Below are 26,495 nucleotides of genomic sequence, written 5' to 3' on the forward strand. Positions count from 1 at the left end.
TCAGACTTAAATTGAAGAAAGTAGGGAAAACCACTAGGCCATTCAGGTATGACCTAAATCATACTGTACGATTATACAGTGGAAGTAACAAATAGATACAAGGGATTAGGTCTGATAGACAAAGTGCCTGAAGAACTATGGATGGAGGTTTGTAACACTGTATAGGAGGCGGTGATCAAAACCAGCCCCAAGAAAAAGAAATGCAAAAAGGCAAAATGGTTGTCTGAGGAGGCCTTACAAATAGCTGAGAAAAGAAAAGAAGGGAAAGACAAAGGAGAAAAGGAATGATATACCCATCTGAATGCAGAGTTCTAAAGAATAACGAGAGATAAAGCCTTCCCGAGTGATCAATGCAAAGAAATAGAGGAAAACAATAGAATGGGGAAGACTGGAGATCTCTTCAAGAAAATTAGAAATACCAAGGGAACGTTTCTCGCAAGGATGCGCACAATAAAGGACAGAAACGGTAAGGACCTGACAGAAGCAGAAGATATTGCAAAGAGGTGGCAAGAATACATAGAAGAACTATACAAAAAAGATCTTAATGACCCAGATAACCATGATGGTGTGATCACTCAACTAGAGCCAGGCATCTTGGAATGCAAAGTCAAGTGGGCCTTAGGAAGCAACTCTGACCAAAGGTAGTGGAAGTGATGAAATTCTAGCTGAGCTATTTCAAAATAATCCTAAAAGCTGATGCTGCTAAATTGCTGCACTCAATATGCCAGCAAATTTGGAAAAACTCAGCAGTGGCCACAGAACTGGAAAAGGTCAGTTTTCATTCCAGGCCCAAAGAAGGGCAATGCCAAAGAACGTTCAAACTACCGCACAATTGAACTCCCTTCACATGCTAGCAAGGTTAATGCTCAAAATCCTTCAAGCTAGGCTTCAACAGTATGTGAACTGAGAACTTCCAGATGTATAAACTGGATTTAGAAAAGGCAGAGGAACCAGAGATCATATTACCAACATCCATTGGATCATAGAAAAAACAAGAGAATTCCAGAAAAGCATCTACTTTTGCTTCATTGACTACGCCAAAGCCTTTAACTGTGTGGATCACAACAAACTATGGAAAATTCTTAAAAGAGATAGGAATACCAGACCACCTTATTCTGTCTCCTGCGAAACCCATATGCAGGTCAAGAAGCAACAGTTCAGACCTTACATGGAACAACTGGTTTAATATCGCAGATCCTTTCCAATCCTAGTCTTTTGTCTTCTTTTATGCTCTGATTTTCTCCATAGCACATTTCACTATCTGATATTCTGGATGTTTTACCTTTTTATTACCTCTTGACATTCTCATGCATTAGAATGAAATTTTTGTATTGAAGGGAAGTTTTTTTTCGTTGCTGTTATTCCTAGCACTTAAACAGTAGGTACTTTAAAACTATTTGTTGAAAAAATGAATTTCTGATGAAGCAAGAGTTCAAGATTATAAAGTAAATAAAATCAGTAGTGTTTTTGAATACCATCAGTTTAGAGTTAAGAAATGTAACAAAAAATTTATTCACAGAAATAACATTGTTTATAAAATATTCAGAAATAAGCTTGACAGCAAGTGTTTCAGAGCAGTATGAATAAAATTATCGATATCTAGTAACACCAATAAGCTTGACTAAATAGTTGAATTTACTTTAATTATTGTGGAGCCAAAGTTAATGTTGAGATATCTTTTTTCCTATTTTAATATATAAAATTAATGCCACTTGGACTTTTTCAATATTTTATATGAACCTCAAGGTCATCTAGAAGTATACATATGCAGAAATAACCAGGAAGACTTATGAAAATGTTCGAAAAAGTAATGGTTTTGGCTGTACAATTCTGTGAATATACCAAAAACTTGAATTTGTGCTCAGAAAGGGTAAGTTTTATGTTATATGATATATCTCAATAATGTTATAAATAACCAAGGAATTCCTATAGGATTACAAAAGGCAAATATTTTTTTAAGTATTAAAACATATTGTAAAGTTGTAGTGTCAACATATTATTGTATTAATGGCTCAGGAATAAACGTGAAAGTGAAGTCACTCAGTTGTGTCCGACTCTTTGCGACCCCATGGCCTGTAGCCTACCAGGTTCCTCTGTCCATGGGTTTTTCCAGGTAAGAGTACTGGAGTGGGTTGCCATTTCCTTCTCCAGAATATAAATGTAAATGAAGCAAAATGGAGAGCTTAGACCCAAATGTAAATAAAAATATGTGATAAATGTATTTTAAGCCAGTGAATATGAAATGAGAAATGGAAAAACTGTTAGAACAATAGACAAAACCTTTTCAGGTAAAAGTTGTTTCCCTACCGTAGATTATGTTCTAAAAATCCAAAATAGATAAGTAATTTAAAAGTAAGAATGAAACCATAAAAACATTCATTGAAAATGTGGTGAAGATTGTCATCAATAGGAGGATGTGTGATCGTTTCAGTTACGCTATGAGAACCAAACTATAAAGCTAAAGAGACTATTTTATCCAGTACAGTGGTTAAGAGCTTTAGCTATGAAATCAGACTATGTTTAAAGCATATTTTAATCACTTAATGATTAAGTGACTTTGGTCAGGTGACCTAGTTTCTAAACTATATTCCCTTGTTTAAAAGTAAATAAATTTAATGAGGATAATTACATTAACCACATCATATAGTTGTTGTTTGGATCAAATGACAGATTATGTGTGGTAGTTAGTACAGTTTTTCATATGTTTTTGAATGCACTGAACTTCTTTTTAAGAAAAACAATAAGAAGTAGAAGGACAGCCAGTAAACTGAGAGAGAAATGTGCAACATCAGAGAAACATCGATTAGTTCAAGAATATTAAAGGCTCTTCTAAATGTGCTGTGCTTAGTTGCTCAGTCATGTCTGAATCTCTGTGACCCCAAGGACTGCAGCCCACCAGGCTCCTCTGTCCATGGGATTCTCCAGACAAGAATACTGGGTTTGGGTTGCCATTTCCTTCTCCAGCTCTTCTAAATAAGAAATGGTAAACTCCCCACTTTAGAAAAATGACATAGGTCAAGACCTTCAACAGCTATTACACTGCTGAAAAAATATACAAGGAGTACAAAATCACATAACAAAAAATGTCTGGTTCAGAATACCAGGCAGTAAGTGAAATGTAAATAGAAATGCCTCAAAAGTGTATCTTAAACAGGTTGTGAAATCTTAAACACTGATAATGGGAGTAAAAAATATTTTCTTTACATTCAGCATGTTGACATTTCACAAAAAAGAAAACTCACATGGCTTAACGTGAAAATATTACAAGCCATATAAGAATACAAACCAACAGTAGAAAAAAAAAGGAAAGAGTCAATAGATGAGTATAGACCTCACAATCAAAAAGCTGAACATAGTGAAACCATCTGAAAGATTTTGAAATGGTTTAAATGAGCAAAAAGATAACCATTTGATAAAAACAAGACAATAAGAAGTGGATTTGAAATGAACCAAATAGTAATTAATGTAATGACATTTGAAATGAAAACTCAGTGAGTTTATTGGAACAGTAAATGAGAGAATATTGTTTTCTGGAGATAGATATAACCAAATCACCCAATTGTCAAGGTTTGGGGAGATTAAGATTGACATGAATACTGTCAGTCTGATGTTTAATTTCAAAATTGTCAGAAGCAAGGTTGTCAGTTGTTACTGCTTCTGCCATAAAGAATATCGTAAGTCGTAAGATATTATCTTGGGTTACAGATGTAGTGTTTATATACTCTGAATTTTTATAATAAACTTTTTTTCCATTAAAAAAGTCTTGATACAGAGCTGTCCTATTTGTATAATTATTAATTGTATATATCTTTTGCTATGACAAACCTAGACAGCATATTAAAAAGCAGAGACATTACTTTGCTGACAAAGGTCCGTCTCGTCAAAGCTGTGGTTTTTCCAGTAGTCATGTATGGATGTGAGAGTTGGACCGTAAAGAAGGCTGAGCACCAAAGAATTGATGCTTTTGAACTGTGGTGTTGGAGAAGACTCTTGAGAGTCCCTGGGACTGCAAGGAGATCAAACCAGTCCATCCTAAAGGAAATCAGTCCTGAATATTCATTGAAGGGACTGATGCTGAAGCTGAAGCTCCCAGTACTTTGGCCACCTGATGTGAAGAGCAGACTCATTAGAATAGAGCCTGATGCTGGGAAAGATTGAAAGCAGGAGGAGAAGGGGACAACACAGGACGAAATGTTTGGATGACATCACCAGCTCAATGGACATGAGTTTGAGCAAGCTCTAGGAGATGGTGAAGGATAGGGAAGCCTGGTGTGCTGCAGTCTGGGGTTGCAAAGAGTCAGAGACGATTGAGCAACTGAACAGCAACAACAGATACACCCTTCAACCAAGCAATTCCACTTTTAGAAGATGATCTGAAGGAAATAATTGAATGAATAGGTAGAGATTTATATAATTAGATGTTCATCATCATACTACTTACAGTAACAAATAGGCAAGGGACTTTCCTCGTTGTCTAGTGGTTGAGAATATACTTGCCAATGCAGCAGACAAAGGTTCTATTCCTCATCTGGGAAGACTCCCCTATGCTGTGGAACAGCTAAGCCCTTGTGCCACAACTATTGAGCCAGTGTATAGCCTGCGAGCCACAACTGCTGAGCCTGAGCTCCTAGAGCCTGTGCTCCACAGCAAGAGAACGTACCTCAGTGAGAAGCCTGTGCACTGCAGTGAAGAGTAGCCCCCACGTACTGCAACTAGAGAGTACCCACATAAAGCAACGAAGACCCAGCGCAGCCATAAATAAATCTTTTTTGGGGGAAAAAAGTGTTAGAAGAATTTAAATTAAAAAATAAATAGCCGAAAATTGTTTTAAAAGTAGCCAGTGTGAGTTTGATTTTATTAATTTGGAACTGTTATGAAACCATTAAATTGATAGGCCAACTCTTATTTGCATAAAAAGGCATCTTCCTTGTATTGTTCCAGTGGAATATGAAACCACAATCATTTTTGGCCCCATTTTTAAGAAAGAATGTGCATGTTTTTATTTCAGTTTATCTATGAATGGTAGTATTTATACCTTCTCTTTTCTAATGAGCGTACTTTTATCTTTGTTTTCAAGTTGAAAAAAATTATATTCTGGAAATGATGTTTTGATACAGTGTCTTTTTCATTGGTAAATAATATACTCTTAATGATACCTCGTACCCTTAATTGTCATTTTAAGAGATTCTTAGAATTGTAAGAGAGGAATACCACCAGTACCAAATGTAGTTTTCAACATATTATTCTCTTTCACTCAGTTTATTCAGTGTCAGTATTTGGAAGAAAAAACTCTTTGAAACCAGATTATCTGTGTTTTCTGTTTTATTTTTATTTTTCCCTTCTTTAGCCATAGACCATTTACTAATAGTTACTGTGGAATACTAACTAGTTGAGGATGATTTTAGTTAATCTGAGACATTTATTTCTGACAAAGGTGAAAAACCAGATTTCAATATAGTCTTTTAGCAGTTTACAGGAACTGGATTTTTTTACTTTTCTTTTAGGCAGATTTTTTAAAATATCCTATTCAAGTGTAACATAAATATGAGTGTAACAACTCAGTGAATTTTCACAGTCAGCCACCCCTTGTAACCAATATTCAGTTTAACAAACAAAACTTTACCAGCACCCACCAAGATATTATGCTTCTTTCTCATTACTGCCCCACAGGAGGGGTAATCATTTACCTGACTTTTATTATCATAATTAGTTGTACCTCTTTGTGAACTTAATATTTAGTTTAAATAGAGTTATAGAGTACATAGTTTTATTCTTATTCTGTATCAGTCTTGTTTGTGAGCATGATCTATGCTATGGTACATAGTCAATAGTTTGTTCATAACAGATTTTTAAAGGTAAGTTATAACATTTTCAGATATAAATATATTTTAAAATACTTAATAAAGCCTTTTTTTAAGCCTTTAATTTTTAAGTTTTGAAAAGTAACTGTAAAAGTACAAAATGGGAATATTGTTTTTTTAATAAGATGGAAAGAAAATGTACTTCTTTAATTACAAGCTTAATATAATTCAGTTGTATATGAGGCTGTCAACAAAGCCAGTTTCCTTTTGGGCAAAGTTATGAGAGTCCAGTCCAAAACAAGAGATTGTTCTCTTAATTCTGAGTCAGTCAAATGTTGGTCATATTGTGTTTCTTCCCTCATAAATTAGTATTTTCATTACGTTTTAGTTTATTCTTCCATTTTTAACCAGATATGTACATATTAATATAGACGTATTCCTTTATCCCTGTTTTATACAGAAGATATTGTTATAACAACTGTTGAAATTGTTGCTTTTCCCTTTAACAATACATATTGTAGACCATTCCATACCAGTGTATTGATATTTCCTTTTTTTCCCCCCAGTTTTTGGACACTCCATTGTATAATATATTTTGAATTATTTAGCCAGTCCCCTGTAGGTGATTATTTAGACTTATTTTCAGATTTTGCTATTAAAATAGTGTTACGTTTTTAGCCTTTTGCAAACGTTAGATTTTTGCCAGTGTGTCTTGGGTGTGCCAGTGTGCCTTCTGACCTAAAAGTGGGCAGAGGAATTACTGCATGTGTGGTGCTTTTCTAGCTATTGCCAATTTCTATTTTTTAGGGATTATGCCATTTTACATACAGCACTTTTCCATATATGCATGGATTTGGTTTTGAGTTTTCTATCCTGGTCCATTGGATCTTTTGTCTTTTTGTGCACTATACTATTTTTGTGATAGAGGCTTTAAAAGTTAACATTTGATACAGTTATCACCTTCTTTTTAGATTTTGCTAGGTATTCTTGCTTATATATTTTTCCTAATGATTATTAATAACTTTTCTTATTCCTGAGAGACTTTTTGGTGTTTTCATTAGGATCATATTAAATCTATAAATTTGCTTAGGGAAAATTGTCATCTTTATGTCTTCCTATCCACACGCACAGTATGTCTTTACCTTTGTTCAAGTCTTTCATTTGTCAGTTATACCTCAATTCTAAAAAATCTTAGCTGAAACATGAAGAAAAAAATCTTTGTTGTCCAAAAGTAAAGCATACTGTTATGTGAAATGATAAATTCATTTGTAAAGTATATAGTGAGGATTCATGACTTTTATAGCAATTTATATTATGACTTAAAAGTTGCTTCCAACTCTAAGATTTTATATAAAAACACATTCTAAAGAAAATATGAATATATTGTCTTTTCTTCTCACATGAAGAGAGAACTCGACTGTTCATTCAAGATTATAATAAAGAATGTGTTAAAGGAGTGAAAGTTAAGTCAGAGATTGACCTGTATTGGTTTGACCTGAAATCATTTAAATCAATTAAAGAGATAGGCAGTGAACCATTGTTTTGAATGAGGACCATGGGATATTGTAGCTAACAGCATTTATCTTTTCAAAAACAGTAATTCATATGGTAATATATATTTAGTCCATCTAAAGTTAGGTGAAAGTAGACTGTTAATTTGCCTTTTTAAAATAATATAAAAAAATATCAGGGATATTTCTGGTAGTATATATGTTCATGTGGTTGAAAGTCAAGAAAGACTGCATCTTGATAGCCTCTGATATAGTAGTAGAGGAACTAACATACTGTGATATTAGTGTAACATTGGTTAGGTAGGGTTTTTTTTTTAAAAGCACTACGGTCTGTCTTATATCTGATATGTGATCATCTAGTTCTATTGTAATGCTAAACTAAATGGTATATAATGTTTACTCTCTCTGAAACCCTTTTCTTATTCAAATTTTAGGATCCTTCAAAGTTGTACAAGAAATCAGGTGATGTTGCAGCCATTGAATGCCAGTCTGAAGAAACCATCCATCTTCATTCACAGGGAGAAAACAATCCTTTGTCTAAGAAGCTTTCTCCAGTACACTCAGAAATGACAGATTACATTAATGCAACATCATCTTCTCTTGTTGGTAGCCGGGATCCTGATTTAAAGGACAGGACATTACTTAATGGAGGAACAAGCGTAACGGAAAAGTTGGCACAGCTGATTGCAACTTGTCCTCCCTCCAAGTCTTCCAAGACAAAACCGAAGAAGTTAGGGACTGGCACTACTGCAGGATTGGTTAGCAAGGATTTGATCAGGAAAGCAGGTGTTGGCTCTGTAGCTGGAATAATACATAAAGACTTAATAAAAAAACCAACTATCAGCTCAGCGGTTGGGTTGGTAACTAAAGATCCTGGGAAAAAGCCAGTGTTTAATGCAACAGTAGGACTGGTCAATAAGGACTCCATGAAAAAACTCGGAACCGGCACTACAGCGGTATTCATTAATAAAGACTTAGGCAAAAAGCCAGGGACTATCACTACAGTAGGACTGCTGAGCAAAGATACGGGAAAGAAGCTAGGAATTGGTATTGTTCCAGGTTTAGTGAATAAGGAACCTGGGAAGAAACTAGGACTTGGCACTGTGGTTGGACTAGTTAATAAAGACTTGGGAAAGAAATTGGGTTCAACTGTTGGCCTAGTGGCCAAGGACTGTGCAAAGAAGATTGTAGCAAATTCAACAATGGGATTAGTTAATAAGGACATTGGAAAGAAACTAGTTAGTTGTCCTATGACAGGATTGGTCAGTAAAGATGCCATAAACCTTAAAGCAGAAGCACTGCTCCCCACTCAGGAACCACTTAAGGCTTCTTGTAGTACAAACATCAATAGTCATGAAAGTCAGGAACTTTCTGAATCCCTGAAAGACAGTGCCACCAGCAAAACTTTTGAGAAGAATGTCACACGGCAGAGTAAAGAAAGCATATTGGAAAAGTTCTCAGTTCGAAAGGAAATCATTAATTTGGAAAAAGAAATGTTTAATGAAGGAACAAGTATTCAGCAAGACAGTTTCTCATCCAGTGAAAGGGGGTCTTATGAAACCTCAAAGCATGAAAAGCAACCTCCTGTATATTGCACTTCTCCAGACTTTCAAATGGGAGTTGCTTCTGATGCATCTACAGCAAAATCCCCTTTTAGTGCAGTAGGAGAAAGCAATCTCCCTTCCCCATCACCTACTGTATCTGTTAACCCTTTAACCAGAAGTCCCCCTGAAACTTCTTCACAGATAACTCCTAATCCGTTACTTTTAAGTCCTACCACAGAACTAATGGAAGAAATTTCTGAATCTGTTGGAAAGAACCAATTTACTTCTGAAAGTACTCATTTGAACATTGGTCATAGGTCTATGGGTCATAGCATGAATATTGAATGTAAAGGGATTGATAAAGAGCTAAATGATTCTAAAACTACACATATAGATATTTCAAGAATAAACTCTTCTCTGGGAAAAAAGCCAAGTTTGACTTCTGAATCCAGTATTCATACAATTACCCCTTCAGTTGTTAACTTCACTAGTTTATTTAGTAACAAGCCCTTTCTAAAACTTGGTGCGGTATCTGCATCTGACAAACACTGCCAAGTTGCTGAAAGCCTAAGCACTACTTTGCAGTCCAAACCCTTAAAAAAAAGGAAAGGAAGAAAACCTCGGTGGACTAAAGTGGTGGCAAGAAGCACATGCCGGTCTCCAAAAGGGCTAGAATTAGAAAGATCAGAGCTTTTTAAAAATGTTACATGTAGTTCACTATCAAATAGTAATTCCGAGCCAGCAAAGTTTATGAAAAACATTGGACCATCTTCATTTGTAGATCATGACTTCCTTAAACGCCGATTGCCAAAGTTGAGCAAATCTACAGCTCCTTCTCTTGCTCTCTTAACTGATAGCGAAAAACCATCTCATAAGTCTTTTGCTACTCACAAACTATCCTCCAGTATGTGTGTCTCTAGTGACCTTTTGTCTGATATTTATAAGCCCAAAAGAGGAAGACCTAAATCTAAGGAGATGCCTCAACTGGAGGGCCCACCTAAAAGGACTTTAAAAATTCCTGCTTCCAAAGTCTTTTCTTTGCAGTCTAAGGAAGAACAAGAACCCCCAATTTTACAGCCAGAAATTGAAATTCCTTCTTTCAAACAAAGTCTGTCTGTGTCTCCTTTTCCAAAAAAGAGAGGCAGACCCAAGAGGCAAATGAGGTCACCAGTCAAGATGAAGCCACCTGTACTATCGGTGGCTCCATTTGTTGCCACTGAAAGTCCAAGCAAGCTTGAATCTGAAAGTGACAACCATAGAAGTAGCAGTGATTTCTTTGAGAGTGAGGATCAACTTCAAGATCCAGATGATCTAGATGACAGTCATAGGCCAACTGTCTGTAGTATGAGTGACCTTGAGATGGAACCAGATAAAAAAATTACCAAGAGAAACAATGGACAATTAATGAAAACAATTATCCGAAAAATAAATAAAATGAAGACTTTAAAGAGAAAGAAACTGTTGAATCAAATTCTTTCAAGCTCTGTAGAATCAAGTAATAAAGGGAAAGTGCAATCCAAACTCCATAATACAGTGTCAAGTCTTGCCGCTACATTTGGCTCTAAATTGGGCCAACAGATAAATGTCAGCAAGAAAGGAACCATTTACATAGGAAAGAGGAGAGGTAGAAAACCAAAAACTGTCTTAAATGGCATTCTTTCTGGTAGCCCTACCAGCCTTGCTGTTCTTGAACAAACAGCTCAGCAGGCAGCTGGATCAGCATTAGGACAGATTCTTCCCCCTTTGCTGCCTTCATCTGCTAGTAGTTCTGAGATTCTTCCATCACCTATTTGCTCTCAGTCTTCTGGGACTAGTGGAGGTCAGAGCCCTGTAAGTAGTGATGCAGGCTTTGTTGAACCCAGTTCAGTGCCATATTTGCATTTACACTCCAGACAGGGCAGTATGATTCAGACTCTTGCAATGAAGAAGGCCTCAAAGGGGAGGAGGCGATTATCTCCTCCTACTTTGTTGCCAAATTCTCCTTCACACTTGAGTGAACTCACATCTCTGAAAGAAGCTACTCCTTCGCCTATTAGTGAGTCTCATAGTGATGAGACCATTCCCAGTGATAGTGGAATTGGAACAGATAATAACAGCACATCAGACCGGGCAGAGAAATTTTGTGGGCAAAAAAAGAGGAGGCATTCTTTTGAGCATGTTTCTCTGATTCCCCCTGAAACCTCTACAGTCCTAAGCAGTCTTAAAGAAAAACATAAACATAAATGTAAGCGCAGGAATCATGATTACCTCAGCTATGACAAGATGAAAAGGCAAAAACGAAAACGGAAAAAGAAATACCCCCAACTCCGAAATAGACAGGATCCAGACTTCATTGCAGATTTGGAGGAATTAATAAGTCGCCTAAGTGAAATTCGAATTACTCATCGAAGCCATCATTTTATTCCCCGAGACCTTCTGCCAACTATTTTTCGGATCAACTTTAATAGTTTCTATACACATCCTTCTTTCCCCTTAGACCCTTTGCACTACATTCGAAAACCTGACTTAAAAAAGAAGAGAGGGAGGCCCCCTAAGATGAGGGAGGCAATGGCTGAAATGCCTTTTATGCACAGCCTTAGTTTTCCTCTCTCTAGTACTGGATTCTATCCTTCTTATGGCATGCCTTACTCTCCCTCACCCCTTACAGCTGCTCCCATAGGATTAGGTTACTATGGAAGGTATCCCCCAACTCTTTATCCACCTCCTCCATCCCCTTCTTTCACCACTCCACTTCCACCTCCTTCCTATATGCATGCTGGTCATTTACTTCTCAATCCCACAAAATACCATAAAAAAAAGCATAAGTTACTTCGACAGGAGGCCTTTCTTACAACCAGCAGGACTCCCCTCCTTTCCATGAGTACTTACCCTAGCGTCCCTCCTGAGATGGCCTATGGTTGGATGGTCGAACACAAACACAGGCACCGTCACAAACACAGAGAACATCGTTCTTCTGAGCAACCGCAGGTTTCCATGGACACTGGCTCTTCCAGATCCGTCCTAGAATCTTTGAAGCGCTATCGATTTGGAAAGGACACTGTTGGAGAGCGATATAAACATAAGGAAAAGCACCGGTGTCATATGTCCTGCCCTCATCTCTCTCCTTCAAAAAGTTTAATAAACAGAGAAGAACAGTGGGCCCACCGAGAGCCTTCAGAATCTAGTCCATTGGCCTTGGGATTGCAGACACCTTTACAGATTGACTGTTCAGAAAGTTCTCCAAGTTTATCCCTTGGAGGATTCACTCCCAACTCTGATCCAGCCAGCAGTGATGAACACACAAACCTTTTCACAAGTGCAATAGGGAGCTGCAGAGTTTCAAACCCTAACTCCAGTGGCCGGAAGAAATTAACTGACAGCCCTGGACTGTTTTCTGCACAGGACACTTCACTAAATCGGCCTCACAGAAAGGAACCACTGCCTTCCAGCGAAAGGGCAGTACAGACCTTAACAGGTAAGAGGTTTGTTTTGTTGCTTGTTGCTTGTGTTAGAGAAATGGTGTATTTTGCCTACCGGTTGCCTGCTACATGTACATGAGCTTTGAATAGCTCTAATGTTTTTTGTTTTTGTTTTTATAAATGTATTTTGAAATGTTATCTTCCACCGTTTTATTTTCAGTAGATGTGAGAAGTAAGATAAGACATGTCTTTGAGTTAATTTTTAATTTTGAGAAGAGAGATCATTATCAAAACAAGATAATACTCAACTTTTGGAAATCAGGAAAAATTACTTTCTTATGCAAAAAGGCCATTACAGTTTCTTTAGGGAGATATGGCTTTACAGTGCTGTGGCTCTCTGTTAACAGCTTTGCAGGATTTTTAATATATACTAATTCAATTTATAAGTTTCTGTGTTATATGAAGAATATGTTAAGTCTGTATGTCTCATAATAAAAATCTAAGCATTCAAAACTATGAGTTTTCGGGAATTCCCTGGGATCCAGTGGTTAGGACTCTATACTTTCACTGCTGTGGACCCAGGTTCAATCCCTGGTTGGGGAACTAACAAGCTATGCGGTATGGCCGAAAACAAAATAATCAAGTTTGTAAAATTTAACTGAATATTTAGCAGGACTTTATTTTTCAGAGTACCTTTAGGTATCTTCATAAAAGCTGCTTTAGTTGAATAAAATGACATGAAGCAAATTTAGATAATGCATTTGTAATGTCTAAAAAGTGTCTTGAGAATTGAAAAGAATATAGAAAACAAGAAAAAGGAAGCACTGCCTGTCATGTATAAGATATCTCTAAGTCAGGAGTTCTTTATCAAAGATCTCAACTTTGCCAATTGATAAATTAACTCTAGAAGGTTCATGAAACCTCTGATGTTGTAAGTAAAATTATGTGTATGTGCTGCTGTGTGTGCTGTGCTTAGTTACTCAGTCATGTCTTACTCTTTGCAACCCCATGGACTGTAGCCCACCAGGCTCCTCTGTCTATGGATTCTCCAGGCAAGAATGCTGAAGTGGATAGCCATTCCCTTCTCCAGGGGATCTTCCCAGGCCAGGGATTGAATTCAGGTCTCCTGCATTGCCAGCTATTCTTTACCATCTGAGCCACCAGGGAAGCCCTATGTATATGTATCCTTGTGTGTATTTTTCTGGAGAAAATCCATACATTTGATCAGATTCTCCAGGTAAACTCTCTAAGCTTCAATATCTCTTCCTATGAAATGGAATTAGTAGGATTATTATTAGAGGCAGTAAGTGTGATTATAGTGTAATGATTTGCTCATAGTAAACACACAGATGTTAATTAATATTATTCCTCCAAAAGATTAAAAGCTTGTGCATTAGAGGAAATGATAAACCCCTCAAAGAGAAGAGTTTTTGTTCCTGATTTTAATTATTTGTGAACTTTTGAAAAATAGAAGCTATCTTGATAGAGAAGCTGAGTGTTCTTTAGTTTTTAATAGTGTAATAACAAGGAAAAGATCCTAAACTCTAGGTTCATTTAACATATTTTTTGATAAAAATTAATCAACAGCAGTTAATGAATATCTGCTGTCTGCCAGAGATTGTACTTTGTGGACCCTTGTAATGTAATAGGGAATAAGGCACACAGGTTCATTGTTCTCATTGAACTTAATATTGGAGGAGATAGGTAATAAACAATAAAAGCTACAAATTAAATGTCATAAAAATTGTGACAAGCAGTTTATAAATACACACACAGAGAGACATATATATATATATATATATATATAATTTTTTTTTTAAGAAAGTCCAGGGCTCTATGTAAGTATGAAATGGGGGCCTAACTCAGGAAGCCTTCCCTGAGAAAGTGACCCTAGACTATTACTTGAATGAAGGATGAACAGTAGTTATCTAGGTGAACAGAATTCCCCTTATTCATCTATTAGTTCATTCATTTATTTATTGAATTGCAAAACATCTAGCATTCTTCCAGTAACTTGTATATAGTCGAGAGTAAAGACTTGATACTTTGCCTCATTAACTTTCAGCTTGGTGAGAGAGGACAAACTGTAGAGTGGTAAGCACACAAATAATGGCATATTTAATTTAAAAAATGCTGTCAATTAATGTAACAGCATTAGAGTAAATAAAGGGAGAGGGGTACCTATTTTAGATGGAGTAATTAGTTATACCCCAGGGATGAAAATTTACTGTTAAGGGATATGAAACCACCAAGCTTCTCAAGCTGAGGATTGAGTGAAGAGCACATTTGAAGATCTTAAAATGTTAAGAAGCTTAGACATTAGAAAAAGTAGGGAAGAGGTCAGAAGGTTCCTTGTGGTAGGAGAGGGAATACAAAACAGAATTGTGAGAGTTGTGAAAGAAAGAAGCCAGAGAGTATGTTAAAGATTTTTATCTTATAAAACCCAAAGCAAAAAAACAAGTTTTGATTTTAAATTTTGCATTTTTAAAGATCATTCTAGCTCATGTGTGAGCATTGAATTGTAAATGTAAAAATAGTTATAGGGAAACCAATCAGAGGACAGTTGCAGTAGCAGACTCCTTCATGAATATTTGAGAGGTTCATGCATTGTCCTGATATAGAGTAGACTGGAAGAGGAGGGATTTTGGGAGAGCACAGGTTTGCTTTTTAATATTTATAAACCTTGAAATGCCTTTATAAAATTCAAATGGTGACGTTGAGTGGGCATTTGGGTATCTAGTTCTGGAGCTCAAGAGATGTTTGGGCTAGAGATAAGGGCATTTCATTATGAGGTTTTGAAAAACTTTGGTGATATTATTCACTAAAGATAAAAGGGTGTCTGGAAAAGATACAGTTAGGCACAGATTCTCAAAACCTATTAAACTTTGTAAGCAGAGCACCAAGAAAAGCAATAAATCTGGAAAATACCAGCAGCAGGTAAAAATATGTGTTAAATTGTTCAGTAAATAATGAAATACTATGGTAAACATAGGACTTTTAAGAAAGATGAAAGTAGCCTGATAGAAGCAGATATAAAGAAGGGTTAAAGCTGCTCAATGTAGTTAACATGTTAGTCACTCAGTCATGTCCAGCTATTTGTGACCACATGGATTGTAGCCCACCAGGCTCCTCTGTCCATGGAATTCTCCAGGCAGGAATACTGGTGTGGGTTGCTATGCCCTCCTCCAGGGGATCTTCCCAACCCAGGGATATAACCCAAGTCTTCCACATTGCAGACAGATTCTTGACGGTCTGAGCCACCAGGGAAGCCCAATGTATATCATAAATATAAATTGATGCCAGATATAGTTGGTTCTGGTTTATTGTCCTTATTTGTTTCTTTTGCATTAAGATTGGGGGAAACACACCATAAGCATTTGTAGGAATATCAATGAGCAGTTGTTCCCAAAAGGATGCATAGGCATTCTGAACAAAACTACATTGCTCAACGGTTTCCGGCATTTAGTTTGTGTTCATGTAGTCTTTGTTTAGCTGCTAATCTTGTGTTTCAAAACATTAATGTACTTTGAAAAATCATGTATGTACTCACACAACTTCTTTGTCATTCTGGAGCTGTTTCACCCTATAGAAACACTGAAACAAAACAGACTATGTATCTATGAATCCTCTTATCTGTTTATCTGCATGTCATCATGAGAGAAAGATTTCCCTACAGAGAATACAGAGTGAGAAAAAAAAGAGAGCCTTGGGTAGCTTTGAACAATTTCATTAAAGTAGTGGTTAAAAACCATCGACCTTTGGTTTGTGTATAACCCATTGTGGTGATTTCTATATATCTATATTTTTTTTTAATGCTGAAATTTTAAAATCTGGAGATTTCACATAACTGTTCAGAGTTCTACTTTTCTTTGAAAAGAAATTATAACATCTGACAACACTTAATCCATATTTCCTGGATGACATCAAGGTTGGGTCTCAATAATGGCAACCCCTCCCCACTTCCCAGGTCTTTAGTCGGGGCATGCAGTCTTCAATTTGCCTCAGTCTTCACAGTTTCCTGATGTGTGTTGTATCTAACCCAGTTCAACTATTTGAGTGGTTTATATGGCTCCAAGGAATATTAAAGCTGTGGCCCCTAATTTAAAAGTTGTGAGAAGAAACTTATAACAAGTGGGGAAATTGAGGTAAAGGTGAAGTGAAATGACAGGTTAGTTTGTTGAATATGTCAAGTATATCACCTTCATGGACAATGAAGTCACCCGAGAGGCCATTTATTGGGGTTAGAGTGGAAAGGATGGATCCACATCTGGCTTCCCACCTTAGGGACTGAGATAGCAGGGAAATCTAACATATGCAAAAATATCTGCTTAATGAATAAGAAGCTGTCTTATTTCCTTCCTTTAAAAAAATAAAAACATATTAAGACCTCTGTGAAGAGTGAAAAAGCTGTCTTAAAACTCAACATTCAGAAAAGTAAGATCATGTCATCTGGTCCCATCACTTCATGGCAAAATGAGGGGGAAACAATGGAAACAGTGAGAAACTATTATATTTTGGGGCTCCAAAATCACTACAGAAGGTGACTACAGCCATGAAACTAAAAAACACTTGCTACTTGGAAGAAAAGCTATGACCAACCTAGATAACATATTAAAAAGTAGAGACATTACTGTGCCAACAAAAGTCCATCTAGTCAAAGCTATGGTTTTTCCAGTGGTCATGTATGGATGTGAGAGTTGGACTATAAAGAAAGCTGAGCACCGAAGAATTGATGCTTTTGAACTGTGGTGTTGGAGAGGACTCTTGAGAGTCCCTTGGACTGCAAGGAGATCAAACCAGTCAATCCTAAAGGAAATCAGTCCTGAATGTTCATTGGAAGGACTGATGCTGAAGCTGAAGCTCCAATACTTTGGCCACCTGATGCAAAGAACTGACTCCTTGGAAAAGACCCTGATGCTGGGAAAGATTGGAGGCAAGAGAAGGGGGCGACAGAGGATGAGATGGTTGAATAGCACCACTGACTCGATGGACATTAGTTTGAGCAAGCTCTGGGAGTTGGTGATGGACAGGGAAGCCTGGCATGCTTCAGTTCATGTGGTCGCAAAGAGTCGGACATGACTGAGCAACTGAACTGAAGTTCCTGTTCTGATCAATTCTCTGTCACCAACTGGGTTTCCTCTAATTTAGATCAGTTCTGATACTCATCACCTTGAGTTAGAGAAGACCCTACAAGTTAAGAGCAAGGATTTTTTTTTTTAAGACTGCCCCCACTTAAGATGCCAGCTGCAAGTTTCAGTGTCGCCAATCCACCCACACTTCTGCCCAACCTGCTACAAGTTTAGGTCTTACCACAACCCTTCATTAAAAAAAAAAAACAAACCCTGAAATGGGTTATTTATTTTATTTTTGGCTACACTGGGTCTTCATTACTGCACGTGGGCTTTCTCTAGTTGCAGTGATTGGGGGCTGCTCTCTAGTCGCAGTATGCAGGCTTCTCATTGCAGGGGCTTCTCTTGTTGCAGCTCCCGGGCTATAGAGTGCTTAGGCTTCAGTGGTTGTGGCGCAGGGGCTTAGCTGCTCCATGGCATGTGGGATATGCCTGGATCTGGAATCAAACCTATGTCTCCTGCATTGGCAGACAGATTCTTAACCACTGGACCACCAGGAAAGTCCTAATCCCTCAGGTTTGATAATTTGGTGGAATGGCTCACAGAACTCACTAAAACCACTGTAATTACAGTTGCAGTTTTATTATAAAGGATACAGATCAGGAATTGAAGAGATGAATAGAGCAATAGCTGGTGTAGAGAAGGGGACACAGAGCTTCCATGCCCTCTTTCTGGAATACGGGTGTGTCATCCTCCCGGTAGATCACTATGTTCGCCAACCAAGAAGCTTCACAAGGCCTCTGGGTTGAGATTTTTAATTGGGGTTTCATTATATAGGCATGATTGATTAAATCACTGGCCATGTGTTTGCATTCAATCTCTAATCCACCTCCATCCTCTGTAGGTTGGGCTCACCCAAAGTTGCAGTTGTCTAATCTTTTGGTTGGTCTCTAATGACCGGCCGCCATTTTGAAGGAATCTTAGGGTTCGCCTTACATCACCTCTTAGACATAGCAAAGACACTACTGTCAGGAAATTCCAAGATTGTTTTGAAGTTGTGTGCCAGGAATCAGAGGCAGGGATCATGTGTATTCTTCATTCTAACATAAGTCTAATTTAAATTGTTTTGTTAATTGACCTGTACCTTGGAATCTCTCTTCTTCACAGTTACTCTTTAGTTAAGTGGGTAGAAATGTGTCTTGATTTACTAACAGGGTTTTTTGGTTTTTTTTCAGGAGGTTAAAAAAAGAATAGGAAATAATAGGGAAATGTGGGCAGTTAAAATTCTTACAGCTTTGACAGACATGAAATTCTTAACAGACATGAAAATTGGCTTACCTATTCACAGAAAACCAGCTGAGAAAAAGAGTTTTAGTTAAGGAAAATAATAAGGAAAAAGTGCTAAATTGTGCTGTATCTTCTAATTTGATCACTGAAAGTCAGAATTTGTTTTATTTAGGCAAAGCTTAAGAACTTGGTTTTTTAATCTTAACTATTATGATAGCTGTCCGTTTAGCAGTTATTTTGTGTCTATTGTTTGCCAGATACAAGGAATACAAACAAAAGGAATAAGATATAATTTCTGCCTTCAGAGAATTTATAGTTCATTGGAGTATAGGAACATGTATACAAATAGTAATTGATAACTCCTAAAATTGAGGTACTCACAGTGTATTTTAGGGAGTAGAGAAGAGAAGGACTTGCTTAAAAGGAGCCGGGAAAATATTTTGAGTTTATTGTGCAAAGAGTAAAGGGTAAAGACTATTTTTCATAGAGAAGTAAGCTTTGGAGGATTTTGGAGACATGATACTGTACTTAGGTAACTGTAAATAGTCTGATAGGGGACCAGGAAATGTGTTTGGAAAGATAGGTGGGGAAGAGATCATAGAGCCTCTTGTTTATGTAGGATGCCAAAGAGTTTGGAGTTTACCTTATGGAGTTTACCCTTATATTAAGGGTTTTAAAGTAGAATGATTTGCTAAGATCATATGGATAGCACTTTGATAGATGGATTAGAGAAAGACCAGGTACACCAGTTTGGATATTGTCTTAGTGAAATATTAGGGGGGCCTGAACCAAGATAGTGATAGAGAAAACAATATTCAGAAGAAATAGATTTTATTTTTATAATTTTGTTTGTTTATTATTGACTTGACTGGATCTTTGTTGCTGCACATGGGCTTTCTCTAGTGGTGAGCGAGAGCTACTATCTGGTTGTGGTATGCTGGCTTCTCATTGCAGTGGCTTCTCGTTGCGGAGCGTGGGCTCTAGAACACAGACTCTGTAGTTGTGCTGCATGAACTTAGTTGCCCTCACATGTGGAATACTCCCCAGCCAGGGATCAAATCCATGTCCCCTGCATTGGCAGGTGAATTTCCAACCACAGGACCACCAGGGAAGTCCAGAAATAGATTTTTAAAAGTCGTAAAGAAAAGAAAGAGGGAAGATTTTAGAATGTCTCTAAGATACCTCTCTCAGGCAGTTGGTTGAATGGTGATGTGATTAAAAGAAAATACTAGTTGTTCATTTATGTCCGACTCTGCAACCCCATGGACTGTAGCTGTCCAGGCTCTTCTGTCCATGGAATTCCCCAGGCAAGAATACTGGAGTGGGTAGCCATTCCCTTTTCCAGGGGATCTTCCAGACCCAGGGATCGAACCTGGGTTTCGTGCATTACAGGAAGATTCTTTACCATCTGAGCCACCAGGGAAGCCTAATTAAATAAAAGGTGGTATGCAAAAGGAGACTGGAGATGGAAAATCAATTTGAGTTTCATGCTGTTTAGTGGGATATATGAATCTGTAGCTCAAAAGAGGAATCAAACCTGAAGGTAAAGTTTTAGATCAGTGGTTGTTTAAGCAAAGAAATTAAGAGCAGGAATGATAACGTTTAGCGTGAACACACTGGGTTTCCTAAGGGAGTTTTGTACTCAGGAGTGTCAGATGCTGATCATTTAGATAAGGACTGAAAGTAGACAGTTTGCTTTAGCAGATTATCTTCTGTAATCTAAGAGCAATTTTCCATAGTGACAATTGTTAGATTTCTGGAGGTTAAGGAACGAATGGGAAATAATAGGGAAATGTGGACAGTTAAAATTCTTAGCTTTAAACATTGTAGCAATCCTGACTGGTTTATTATTTACTCTTTCCTTATAATTTTGTTTTCTGTGAAGGAAATAACTGCATCTTCTTGATCTGTAATTGTCTCTGTCAAATAGTTTTCCTTCTTAAAGAATAAAAATAGCATAACTAAACTGCATGTTATCTTAAATTGATCTTCTCAGTCTTCAGTTGGTAATTTTTCCATACATAACTTGGAGATAGATTCATTATACATAAATTGCTTTCCTGTTAAAATGTCCAAAAACTATTTACTCTACCACGTATTCCGAAATGGTCAGTTAGCTTTGGGACATTATTATCCTGAAACAGCTGTCCAGTGCCCAAAGCTGGAACAGTTTAAGCAACAAAATAATGACATTATGCAATTATAACCTAAGGAATAAGGTAATTGTTCATGAGTCCGTGCTGATATAAATGATTAAGTAAATAAATAGAAAGTGAAGGTGAATTTGCTCAGTTGTGTCGACTCTTTGCGACCCCGGGGACTGTAGCCCAACCAGGCTCCTCTGTCCATGGCAATTTTCCAAGCAAGAATACTGGAGTGGATCATCATTACAGAAGTATTCCAAATAATGTATGTAGACTATTCCCCTCAAGAAGGTGAAAATTAACTCCTGAATATGGACTGAACTTAGTGACTTAATTCCCAAGAACAGATTATGGAAAGGGAAAAGTAGTAACTTTACAGTGAAGATCCCTAGCACACAGCACTTTAAACCGAGTGAAAGTATAATTTCACCAATGATAAATCATGATGGTAACATGTATCCTCTGATATAATGTGATAGAAGGGAACTTCATTCCTGTGTTACTCTGTACAAAAACCCGTAATCCCAGGGTAAACATATGAAAACATCAAAGAATCAGGAGCAAGGCCAGGAGTGGAAGACTTTGTACAAAATACTTGGCCAGTATTCCTCAAGAGTATCAAAGACCTTTGAAAATGAAGGAAAGATTGAGGCAGCCGTCACAGATCAGAGAAAATTAAGGAAACTTGATAACTAAATACAGTGATATCCAGATTAAAATCTGGAACATGAAAATAACATGAGTGGAAAAATTATGCCAATGTCAATTTCATAGTTTTGACAAATATACCATAGTTAAGTAAAACGTTAACATTAAGGAGAGTTGAGTGTAAAAGACGTATGATAACTGACTTTGTAACTTTTCTGAAGCTTAAATTTATTCCAAAACAATCAGTTTAGTTTTTTTTTTTAAAGTACTGATTGTCAAATGAAACCAATCTCTAACTGATTAAGGAAAAAATAAAAAATACTCTTTACTATTTGTGTCGAGTAGATTTATCATAAGGGTTAGTTAAAATAAAACAGGTGTATTTGGTCATTTATGTTGAATAAACCAGGTCAGGGCACAGGCAGAAATGATAGATACACAGTCTGGAACAAGGCATTTAACCTTTCTCTCCTTGTTTTCATAGTAAGGAATCAAACTGATTTAATCACTTCAGCAGTTTTGAACTAAAAAAATCTCAGAAAGCTTTGAAAAGAAAACTAGTTATTTTATAAATGACAGCTTTTTAAAAAATTTTTATACTATTTCTATTAATACACTGTTATATATTAACAGTCTAAAATCAGCTTGATGCAAATTAACTTGTAGTAAAATTATACTCTTAAATGTGGCCAGGTTTCTGGTTTCACCCAGTTCTTGATAACTAATTCTGTTTATTTAAGTATCTTTGTTAAGTAGACATGAAATAGGACTGGTGAGGAAGAATTTCTGACTGGAGTGTCAGACACTATCAATGCGTTTCAGCATTTTCAATTCATAGCTAACTGCACGTGCTAGAACCTGCAACCTATTAAATTAAACCAATTAAAATTTTGTGAGTTCAAAAATGGGGAGAGTACCCGCATGAAGTATTCTACATTTACAGCTTAGAAATTATAGAATGAAAAATAATATTTCTATCTGTATAAACAGTTATCTTGTCCCCCAAGTATAAATTGGGCTAAATCTTCTTTTTGTTTGGAAAAAGATTATTCACTATGCTGCTGCTGCTGCTAAGTCGCTTCAATCGTGTCCGACTCTGTGCGACCCCATAGACGGCAGACCACCAGGCTCCGCCGTCCCTGGGATTCTCCAGGCAAGATCACTGGAGTGGGTTGCCGTTTCCTTCCCCAATGCATGAAAGTAAAAGTGAAAGTGAAGTCGCTCAGTCTTAGCGACCCTCTGGACTGCAGCCTACCAGGCTCCTCTGTCCATGAGATTTTCCAGGCTAGAGTACTGGAGTGGGTTGCCATTGCCTTCTTATTCACTATAGTAGAAGCATAATGGTTGAAGCACACTAATATTGAGTCTTATTTTCTTTTTAACTGAATGTGAGCATTGATCAGACTTTTCTGATTTCTGACAATTTCTCTAGGGTGATGTATAAGATACACTCATAAGTGAAGTGTGAACATGTGGAGATGAAATCAGAAAATTTATTGTGGTGGTTAGTACAGTTCTGGGAATTTCCAGAGGAATTCCATTTCAGTGAATTATCTGATTTGGACACTGAGAAATAACCTAATTGGAAGGAGAAAAACACGGACTTTTTAGCATAAAAATCGCCAGCACAGACTCTGAATCATTCTTACACTGCATTTAATTGGTGAGTCAGATGAAATGTATTGCTTTCAGTAAATAAATTTCCCACAATTGGAAACAGCTGTTTTTATTGTGGACCCAGTTCTTATCAGCATTCAGCTCATTCAGAAGAAGCTTCCGGGATTCTTACGATCTGTGAACCATAGCGAAGGATTCAGAACTTGAATCTGGAAACAAGAAGACTTGATCAGAGATTTCCACATAGTTGGTATTTTATGTTCATATTCTTCTCCTATGGTGTCCATTTTAGTTATAATGAGTTTTGATTCAGTCACCATTTAACGAACATTACCAATAGTCTTGACTTATAAATAATAAAAGTGGAGGAATTTCTTAAAATTTTGGGACATGCTTTAGTTTTGGTGGGAAGGAACAATTTAAATTTTAGAAATTACTTTTAAATGTATTTTAAAATAAATTTATAGTATCTATGAACTGATGACTGCACAGTGTCCGTCCAAGTCTAGTGTGGTTAAGCTATTTTTCCATAGTTTACCCAAAGATATGTATAGCATTAGAAACCTGAAACAGTTTGCTCATTCAAACCATTCCCTAGTTACTTTGGATTTTAGTGTTGAACTCTCAACAGAGTATAACCAAAACTCATACTATGTTGTTGTTAAAGTTTTAATAGTAGATTTAAACTAAAGAAATGCCTGTTTTATCCAACCAGCTGTCAGTTTCATTCACTGTGTTCTTTTGCTAGCTTACATTTGGAAGTTCCTTGTTTTTTAGCCTAGGACACTCAAGGCTTCAGCGAAGTAATTACGTTGAATCTTTATTCCAGTGTTTTGTGATGCCTTCCACCTCTCCTGCACACTGTTATTAGTAGGAATTTTTTCTATTTATGCAGATATCTTTGCCTGTATGACTCTGTCCTCACACCCAGGCATCTGTAAATGTAGTTATTTCTTTTTTATCTTAGATTTGTTTCAGTTTCTTCTCTGTAGACATCAGTCAAGATCTCTTGTGACCAATCAACTTGAGAACAGCTTCTTGGTTTCCACATGTTTTTGTGTATAATATAAAGATTTCCAGATTCTTAACCCCTTTTAAATGTAGGTATGTTCTTTTTTGCTTCATCAAGTTTCAACATTCTTATCCATGGTTTCACCTTATGACTTTGCTATAAAAGTACTATCTCTTCTCCCTTTTTGCCTAATTTGGCACAGATGTTTCCCCTAAACGTGTCTTTGTCTTTAAAAGTTCATCCAATAATGGTCAGATAAAAACCCAGAGATTCCACAGTCAAAACCACTTGCAAGTCTCCCTCACATTTCCAAGTTTTTTTTTTAATTAATTTCCTTATTATTATCCCAATTAATAGTATTGTCTCTCTTCAGTTTCCCTCCTTAGTAGTAGTCCACCTTCTTTTTTACATGAATGTCTCAACTGAAGGAAAAGAATTTACTTGTAGTTTTCACCTTACATTTATGTTAAATTTCAGTTTTATTTACATACTACTTTTGTGATTTATCTTTAATTTCTCTCTCCTTCATTTATATGTATAGAATTCCTAAATGTATTTCTGAAGCTGTTATCTGAGTGATGAGACACTCAGTAGGGTTTCTACCAAATAGTGAATTGAGGAATTCCCGTTAACATTCTCTGCTTACTTCTGAAGTAATGAGAAATGAGAACTCATTTCCAGGAGAATTCTCCGATATTTAGAATTGTATGTGTTCTCCGTGTGTATTCTTTGAGGAAGTATCAGATTTTCGTGAATTGGAATACAAACAGACCTCCTGTCTTGTGAGGAGTGGAGAGTCTTCACTTATCCCTCCAGGCAGATCTAAAATGACCACTGATGCTACGGCCATACCACCTTGAATGTGCCCAATCTCGTCTCATCATAAAATGACCACTGATGACACATGAACAAATATGCATCACAGGATGGAAGCAACAGAGCAATAACTTCTTTAAGAAATCAGCCATGATTTAGAAGAACCAAAGAGCCAAACAATAGAAGCAGAAAACTACTTTCTCCACTGGTACAGAGCTGAACAGAGAACCAAACACTTTCTGGTTCTGACTCATCCTTTGAGCACATCTTATTTTATTGATATAACCCCAAACCTGGAGAAGCTATGATGAAGAGTCAGTGAATTAGGAGATACACTTCAGAGGAGCTTTTTCCAACCTTACGATTACCTACCCACCCTGGAGTTACCTATCTTAATAGTACTTCTTAATTAGAGGTACTTATTTTACGAGTACTTCTCTATGTTTAAGATAGATGCTTGATATTCTCGAATAGTTCTGGTTCCTAATTGGATATAAGGCTCTGTCCCTCTTTAATTTTAATATTGAGTGGTTGTCTATGCATACAGTGACATTATTAAGTATTTAGAGTCTAATAGTTCTATGATAAACCTAAGGAGCCAATTAGTATAACATCTGTCAAAGCCTTCTGAATTTTTTGCATTATCTCATTTTGGAGCTCACAACAACCATGTCAGTTAAGAATGCTTTATTAAATGCACATTCCAGTATGTTTACTTGCCTTGTTTTTCAATTCATAGCAGTGCCAGAAGTCAAACTCAGGATACTGTGCTTCATAGTTCATGTACTTAACACTGCTACAACTCAACTCTGCATTGCATTCTGAAACATAAATATGTTGGTCTCTTGAAATGGGCATATTCATTCTCTGGGCATTGTCTTGTTCTCCCCTATCCACCCAATTGCATAATGGCACTTATAAAACAGTGTGTTTCTGGCAGTATTAGAGTACATGTTTTATGATTTCTGTTATTAGGCCAGTTTTAACATGCTTTTGAAAGTCTTTTAACAGGTTGTTATTTAGCTCTTTCATATAAATTTATATCATTTTCTAGTCTTAAACTTGATTGCTTTACATCATTAGTTAATGTTTTTTTCCCTTGGGTATCCGTACCTTCCTCTTCTTACTCCTCCTATAAGCAATGTTTTTAAGTGAAATAAAGGTCTAGATCAGCTGATTATCAAGCCCTAGAGATCTGTATCTTCAGGGATACAACTTTATTCCGCCTTAAATATGAAAAATTGTGAAGAACAGCTTTGCTCTGTATGAACAGGGAATTCAGACAGACTTTTTAAAATGAAAAATGAGGATCTTCCTGAATGAAGTTTTATTCCAGTTTCCTATTACATCCTAAGAATAGGCTGCTGGCCTCCATTACTTTCAGGAAATGAAAAATGGCTCCGAAGCTAAGTGAGCTAAGCCATCTCTCTCTCAATTGTTTCAGTTTCTCAGGAATTGCTGTACAAAGCTGCCAATAACGGTCTCCGGGGATCTGACCCCCATTCCACCTCCCACTGCCTCCTCTGCAGCTCCAGATGCCACCAAAAGAAGGAGCTTTGAAGAAAGTGCCTGTACCCTCTTTTACCCTGAGGTGGGTGAGGCCAGGCAGGGTGATTCTCAGGATATCCTGATGATCAAAGGTATAGTT

General features: G+C 36.9%; 1 protein-coding gene across 3 annotated transcripts in view; it reads left to right on the top strand.

Annotated features, from left to right (window-relative positions):
• ASH1L (ASH1 like histone lysine methyltransferase) overlaps positions 1-26,495 on the top strand; it is a 201,291-nt gene that overhangs the window by 52,808 nt on the left and 121,988 nt on the right. Inside the window, exon 3 of one of the 3 annotated variants that reach the window (XM_081494189.1) lies at positions 7,747-12,310. The exons of the other annotated variants lie outside the window; for them this stretch is intronic. Within the exon in view, the coding sequence (XP_081350315.1) occupies positions 7,747-12,310 (4,564 nt within the window). The remainder of the gene's footprint in view (positions 1-7,746; positions 12,311-26,495) is intronic. 3 annotated transcript variants of the gene reach the window in all.

The sequence above is a fragment of the Giraffa tippelskirchi genome, chromosome 5 (genome assembly GCF_054371585.1).
Source record: "Giraffa tippelskirchi isolate mGirTip1 chromosome 5, T2T-mGirTip1v1.2.pri, whole genome shotgun sequence".
Classification (NCBI taxonomy): domain Eukaryota; kingdom Metazoa; phylum Chordata; class Mammalia; order Artiodactyla; family Giraffidae; genus Giraffa; species Giraffa tippelskirchi.